Source organism: Maylandia zebra, linkage group LG16 (assembly GCF_041146795.1).
Source record: "Maylandia zebra isolate NMK-2024a linkage group LG16, Mzebra_GT3a, whole genome shotgun sequence".
Classification (NCBI taxonomy): Eukaryota; Metazoa; Chordata; class Actinopteri; order Cichliformes; family Cichlidae; genus Maylandia; species Maylandia zebra.
In genome coordinates, this window is record NC_135182.1 from 15239725 (window position 1) to 15247061 (window position 7337).

General features: G+C 39.4%; 1 protein-coding gene across 1 annotated transcript; it reads left to right on the forward strand.

Moving 5' to 3' along the window:
• Window positions 1-33: 33 nt before the first annotated feature.
• Window positions 34-7335, forward strand: spryd7b (SPRY domain containing 7b). The gene is made up of 5 exons (XM_004551247.6): window positions 34-182; window positions 1154-1270; window positions 1684-1850; window positions 5090-5192; window positions 6189-7335. Exons 1-5 carry the CDS (start codon window positions 77-79, stop codon window positions 6284-6286), a joined length of 591 nt encoding a protein of 196 aa, XP_004551304.2. The 5' UTR covers window positions 34-76; the 3' UTR covers window positions 6287-7335.
• The last annotated feature ends 2 nt before the right edge of the window (window positions 7336-7337 follow it).

Below are 7337 nucleotides of genomic sequence, written 5' to 3' on the forward strand. Positions count from 1 at the left end.
TTGACGTCCAGCGCTCTTTGGTTTCTGGTCTAAGTTTGTTTCCGGATGTTCGGCTGGTGTCGTGGAAAAAATAATAATGGCTGCGATGTTTACGTGTTGTCTAGGCTGCTGCGGAGATGGCGGATCGGGGCATATTCCCCTCAAAGAAATGCCCACAGTTCAGTTAGATACTCATCACATGGGTAAGTGAAGTTTGCGTGTAATTCTTGCTGCTCATATAGGAGCAGTTTATGTCTACACACGCCCAGCTGCCTCTCTCCGTGTATGTGTGTGGCAAGGTGGTTTGCTACTTCCGCTGCTACTTCTAGCTCGCTAGCCGATAGCTGCTAGTAAATTTTTCTGCGCTGCTAGGCTAAGTGTTTCTGTGTGTTGCAGTGAGCTGCCCTAAAACGTTCATTTGGTAAACTTTCAACAGGGCTTTCAGTTGTTGCTAACCGCAGCTTGACATGACACAAGACAAAGACAGCAACAACTGACCGGACAGAAAATTGAACCTGAGCTCTTTTACAACTGTTCATGGATGGAAGCTGTCAGAATCCCCCTCTTTGCGCCCCAAAGAGAATTTAAGACACACTAAATTACTGTGATTTTAAGCAGAAAGCTGTATTTACTTTGTATCTTTGGACAGAACGGATTAATCAGCTCGTTTCAATGTTCACTGATAAATGGAGAAATATACACATTTGTCCATTTTTATCTTGGCCACAACATGTTTCCCACAACATTGTAAAGTATGACTTACTGCTTCCTGAAGATCTACTTAAGTAGACTTCACAACCGGCTGTGACAGTAGAAATCACGATACGTGTGCTTTTGTATTTGAGGGGAAAAAAAACCATGTTCACCTGTCTCAGCCTCTGCACATTAAGATGGAAGAGAACTAGTAATTTTTAGAAGATACAATCATAATTTAAAAGTTATGATATTTTTTAAATGGTAGTTGTTACCGTAAAATTACATGCATGGCCTCGCCTGTATTCATCATAGGATTACAACTTAAAGGCTATTTTTATTAAAGTGGTGATGGTCTGGATCAGAATGATTACAATATTAATAATGTAAAAGTCTTTTCAGCTGTTTCACGGGTATCATGTGATCTAGAAAGTGCATATTATAAGTTGAAAGTAAAATCGAGCCTTGCTTTGTCTTGCAGGCACAGATGTTGTCATTGTAAAGAGCGGCCGAAGGATATGTGGAACCGGAGGCTGCCTGGCCAACGCTCCTTTGCACCAGAACAAAAGTTATTTTGAGTTTAAGATCCAGTCCACTGGTGAGCACTTGGTTTTTAAGCCTTTTAGTTATCGTCTTCTTTTCCTTCATGATTGCAATTTTCTGCGTTCCTGCTGGGAGTTATTGACACACTATTTTTAGATGCACACTGGTCTTGTGACTGCATGCTCACTGGTTCATGCTTACTTCTTCTTGCAATGACCATATTTGAAAGCACACATTATATTTTTGTACATGTAGTTTGTGGTAAAAGAGTGATTGAGATGACATTCTCAACAGTTTTAAAACAAACAATCGGATCTCAGTCCAGAAAAACATTGTAGTAAAGTTTGTAACATAGATTGGAGGTCATCAAATATCAGGATAGTTTGGAATACACGTTTTAAAATGAACATGTTATTGGTGTGTGTGCCCTTCACATCTTCGTACTTGAGTGGTGTGCTTTGTGTGTAGGTGTGTGGGGGGTAGGTGTGGCAACCCAGAAAGTGAATCTCAACCAAGTGCCTATGGGCAGAGACACAAACAGCCTAGTCCTGAGGCACGATGGCTCCATTTACCACAATAATGAAGAGAAGAATCGTCTACCCGCTAACAGCGTTCCTCAGGAGGGGGATATTGTGGTAAGTCACAAAAATAATTGGGCTTAATTACGTATTTAATTTTGATGCCCTGATCTTTGAAATGTTTAAGTGTTATTAGTTGGGCTGTGAAGCTAAAAATGGAGAACTGTTTTTTGGGGAGAGGGTTTTCTCGGAATCTCGTGGAATCAATTAGAACTGGGGTGGGAACTAAAAACATTAACTTTTATCCTAAAGGCTGTTCCAGAGATAAAAATATCTTCTGTTGTAAGTACCGAAACGATTCATTGCAGAGAACATACTCTACACAGCTGCTGATCATCCCTTTTTTATTACATATTATTGGAATTGTTCACAAAACTGTCAGGACTCGGAAATAAGTTTTAAAAAGATACAAGTTTAATGAGTTCAGACTTGAGGTTGGAACAAATTGATTTTTTAAAAGCAGATTGATGGTGTAGAAATTCCAACCATGCTCTTTATAGGGCAATGTTTGGTTCTGCCACTACTAGACAGTTTTACCATAATTTAAACTTTGGTCACCGTGGAAACCCTTCAAGTCTGTTAGTAATTAAAGGTTCAAGGTTCTTTATATGTCACATGCATAGTTATACAAGTATAACACACAGTGAAATGTAACCTGACACGCTCTCGACATGTGCAAAAAAGGGGGGGGGAGATAGAGGAAGAACAATATATATATATATATATATATATATATATATACACACATTGGGTGAATGTGCAGTAGTAGCAGGAGGCAGGTGAATTCTGTACATTAATAAGAATGTAAAATAAATCAGTCAGATTTATTTTACAGAATAGACAATATAAACATATTTAAAATTAAAGGAATTTGAAATGTGTCTGGGTTTAGGGTGTCTGGAAGAGAGTCCTGTCTCAGTCAATTATAGATTATGTGAGTTTAGATGATGTGAGATGTGTGTGTTTAGGGCCCGGATGGCTTGGGGATAGAAGCTCCTCTTGAGTCTCTCTGTCCTTGCCTGGATGATGCAGAACCTTCTACCAGATTGCAGAAGTTGGAACAGTTTGTTGCCAGGATGGGACGGGTCCTTCAGTATCTGCGCTGCTCTAGTCCGGCATCTCCTGGTGTAGGTGTCCTGGAGCGGGGGGAGAGCAATCCTGCAGCAGCGTTCTGCTGTACGGACCACTCTCTGGAGAGCTTTTTGGTCCTTCACACAGCTGTTCCCGAACCACGATGTCATGTTCTGTGTGAGGATGCTCTCCACAGCGCCTGTATAGAAAATCCTGAGGATCTTTGGAGAGACCCTGAACTTCCTCAGTTGTTGTAGGTGATACAGCGTTTTTGGTCTGGACCTGAATGTGGGCAGCCCATGTCAGGTCTGAGGAGATGTGGACACCAAGATACTTGAAGGACTGCACCCTCTCCACTCCATTGATGATAATGGGCTTGTAGTCTCTGTGCTGACCCCTTCTTAATAGTAGTACGAGTGCACCAAAGTCACCTGCCTTAAAAGAAAGCAAGAAGCTATTTCTACAGATTAACTTGACATACTGGAACTACGTAAATGCAAAGGAAGAAACTTGTGCAAAGAGAATTATGAACTCTTTCCCCCATAAAGACATTTGATGACCTCCCCTGTACCTTTTAATGGCGATTTTTGACACCTCAGACACTCCTTTTGATTCTTTTCCCCATAAAGACACGGTTTGATGACCATTAGAGTAGTTTCCGTATTTTTCCAAGGATAGCTGCATAGGCTGAGACCACCCTCGTAATTTCTGATGTGAACCCAGTTATTTGGTTTTATAAGCAGGCCTAAACTTTGACAGAAACCACTCAGATCCCAGTAGACTCTTAGTAGGCTTTAAAGGGGTAAAGAGTAAATCTATAAGTGATTATCATTAATTTTATTATGACACAAAGTATTTTAATTTTCATCAAATTCAGATCAGTCACTCACTCTGCACTGTGTTTCAGATTTAGCTGTTTGAATCTTGTCTGACACACACGGAGCGATCCATCTCTGCAAATATTTTTGCTAGAGAAACCAACTTGTATGAAAGTTGTGATTGATCACTGAGTTGCTATACTGAGATTGTTTGACGTGTGTGACTGTGAACATGCTCACCATACACACAATTCAAGATGAGCTTATATTTTTCAAAAAGCAATAGGATTTATCAGATCCAGCATTTGATCTGGTGTTTGTTCTATCCTATATGATGGTATTCTGCAGCCCATGTGCAATGAGTCTGCACATTTAATATCCTTTATTTATATCAAATAATCATAAAGACAGATGCAGTCACAAAGTTAAAAAGAATATAAGTGCACGGCCTCTCTCAGGGACAGTAACCGGACAGCTCATTAGCAGTCGATGCTTTTCGACAGTTGTTTCTATGTAAGTAAGTTGAACTTTACACAGCTTGTAACTAACTAGCTTGTAAGGTTGTGGTGGAGCACACATGTACGTTATCATCTGTTCTCTTTATCACTTCTTACTGGAACACTAGGCAGCTAAACAAACTGACATTGGCCCTCACTAGTGTTTCTTGAGTGATTCAGGCTACTTAGGCATACTTCTAAACTCTTAAGCCTTTGATTACAAAGGCTAAAATTTAATTTACGGGTTCAATCGGCTAAGTGCTGATGATTATTGCCTCTTTTCCGCTGATGCAGTGCAGTTTTGAGTCAGTTCTCGCTCGGCGCCTTTTGAGTACAAGCCCACATTTTGACAGGTTTGAAAACCAGCTGTGTGTGGAAGAAGTTGGGGTGATTTCTGTGGGAAGAATGTCATGAACACATTCAGTATGCGGGCTATAAATCATCTTTTTTGGGGGTAGCCCCTCCCATTGATGTCAGTGGTTTCAGCTTTGGGAGCAGCAGTTTTGTGCTACAGTGTTGGTGGGTTTGTTTGTTTTTGCTTTAAATGCGTAGAACCGGTTTTGTTTTAGACACTAACACTGTGTTGGTGGCAGAGATTTAGCATGTCTTCATCAAAAAATGCTTTGGCATGTTTTTTAAATCCAACTTTGTCAGTCCCATTTTCATTTGCCATAAGAGGAGAAAGCAAAGAAGTCTGTGAGATGGGAACCTTAGTGTCTTGTATTGTCTTCTTGTCTTTGTTTATTTGATAAAAGTTCTGTTTAAAAGAGAAAAAAACAACTTTTCCTGCTTCTTTTAAAATATAGGAAAGATTTTAAACATGGCACAGATGTAAGCTGTGACCTCCCGAGATAAGATACTTCAACAAGAGTTTCATGCTTTTCTCAGCTTGTGTATTTGTGTTCCTCAGGGAATCACATATGACCACGTGGAGCTGAATTTATATCTGAACGGAAAGAACATGCATTGTCCTGCCTCAGGGATCCGAGGCACTGTATACCCTGTTGTTTATGGTAAGTTGATTTCATATGTTCACTAGTTACCAATGATTGCTAACTATATGATCATTGTTGCCTTACTTGAATATAACAAAAAAAAAATGTATGGATCTTTTTGTATTCGTTACAGCAGTTACAACTTGATTCCACTAGAGGGCTGTATTGCACATCTTTGCACAGCTGTTCTACAGACAGGCTGACAGTTTTAGTTGAATTGAGTTTAATAGAGTTTTTAATGTGAATATTTCGCCACACACAGGAAAGAGTGTTCTATTTGAACTGATCAAACACAGCTTTCATCGGAAGGCAGTGGCCTTGCCACGGAGAATCAAGACATGCATAATTTCGTCCAGTAAAAAGTTACTGCAATGATTTCAGTGACTTGATTCAGTTCTCCATCTGATGTGTGGAGCTTGTCCAGATAATCAGCTGGCGGTTTTATGTTGGACAGCACACATGTAAGATGTTTGCTCTTGACCTGAACTCTCTAACTAAAGCCGTGATCAGAATGCAATCGCAAGTGTCCCAAATTGCATTTAACATCCGGGGGGGTGTCATCACCTGGAACCTGATCACATCACCTTTAATTTGGACTGATTCCATGTGTACTTGTAAATCAGATCTTGGTGTAATATTGTGGCATAAACAGCCAAATCAGAATTAATTCGCTAGCATTTCCCGAGTGTCTGAGAGTTGTAGGTAAAAGTTGATGAAATCCGTTTCATTTATGCCCCCAATCCCAACCACTGTAATTCTGCATACGCAAACACATGTATAATGTGCTGTTTTCATCCCTGTGTTTGGTAACATTCTCAGACAACACACGTACACAGGCTCAGGTTGAGGTTTTGAGAGTTTATCTTATAAACAGAAGAAAACCTAAAGCTGTTTTCACAGAGTATATACTTTCAGGGTCTTTAAAGGTGAAATTCAACTATAGAAAAGTTAAGACGTGAACAAGAATACAGTGTCTGAACTTATGATTGATCGTGTCTTTATCTTCTGTTCTAGTGGATGACAGTGCCATCTTAGACTGCCAGTTTAATGACTTCTATCACACTCCTCCACAAGGATTTGAGAAGATCCTCTTTGAACAACAAATCTTCTAAAGGAGCACTTCGGCCTCAGCCCCTCTATATGTTGTCGCCCTCCTCTATATCTCTTAGCAACCTCTGTATCACTACAGTTTGACCTTAACTGGTAGTATCATTATGCGTGGCTTGGAGGCATCTTGTTTCGTTCCCCCTGTTTACTCTCTCTCTACTGCTGCTCTGGATTGACTTTAGAGTACCCATGAAGAAGTGGGGATTTCTCTTCCTTGTTCGACTACAATCGGCTGTCACAGTCCATGATGATGGAAAGCTGTAAAATCACAAACTTATGTAAATAATAATCGATCTGTATTAATTGAAAACCTTTCAGTTGCTGCTTTAATCCACAATACATGTGTGTAGATAACAGACAATGGATGTAATGGTATGTTCACTGTTTTTGAGGATGAGAAGCCATGTGTTATTGACATTGCTTTATATATATATATATATCATCCAAAATATCATACTAACATCTCAGCATACACCCTGTATTTATTTGTATTTATTTGGTTTCCAGGTCAAAGTTTGGCATCTTATTTTTTTGATATAATATGTATTTTGTTTTGGCCAGCAGAAGTTAGAGACCCAATGAAGGGTCAGCTATAATTCTAATACATTAACTATTGCGCTGCCTTTTTGAATTATCACGCAATGAAAACATGGAAGTACCGCAACACTTTTATGATTAATGTCACTGCATTATTTAGAGTTGATAGGGAGATTAATACAAACAATAAATCGGTGCACATTCCAGGAGGTGATGGTGCTGGAAATTGTAAACACTAATATATATAAATCACTTCTTTGAGCAGCCTTTTTTTCACCCTAAAAAATATAGATTGTGTGTATTCTAAGTATCTGAATATTTCCAGAGCTGGTGTTGGTCGTCTCTGATTAGAGATACATCAGAAACGTGGAGTTGTCGTTATGTACAGATATCGCATATCCGCTGCTGAAGTGTGACGAATAAATATTTCAAATGCTTGTCCTTGTTTGCACTAATGATGTTATTGTATGAAACCAAATATTGTTGATTCATTAAAGTTTTGTGTCTGGCGGCATCATT

What these genes read in the sequence shown, in the direction of transcription:
- spryd7b (XM_004551247.6), top strand. Translation starts at nt 77, where the DNA reads ATGGCTGCGATGTTTACGTGTTGTCTAGGCTGCTGCGGAGATGGCGGA. An exon ending in GTTTAAGATCCAGTCCACTG is followed by an intron (nt 1,271 to 1,683) that starts GTGAGCACTTGG and finishes CTTTGTGTGTAG; the next exon opens with GTGTGTGGGGGGTAGGTGTG. An exon ending in CTCAGGAGGGGGATATTGTG is followed by an intron (nt 1,851 to 5,089) that starts GTAAGTCACAAA and finishes TGTGTTCCTCAG; the next exon opens with GGAATCACATATGACCACGT.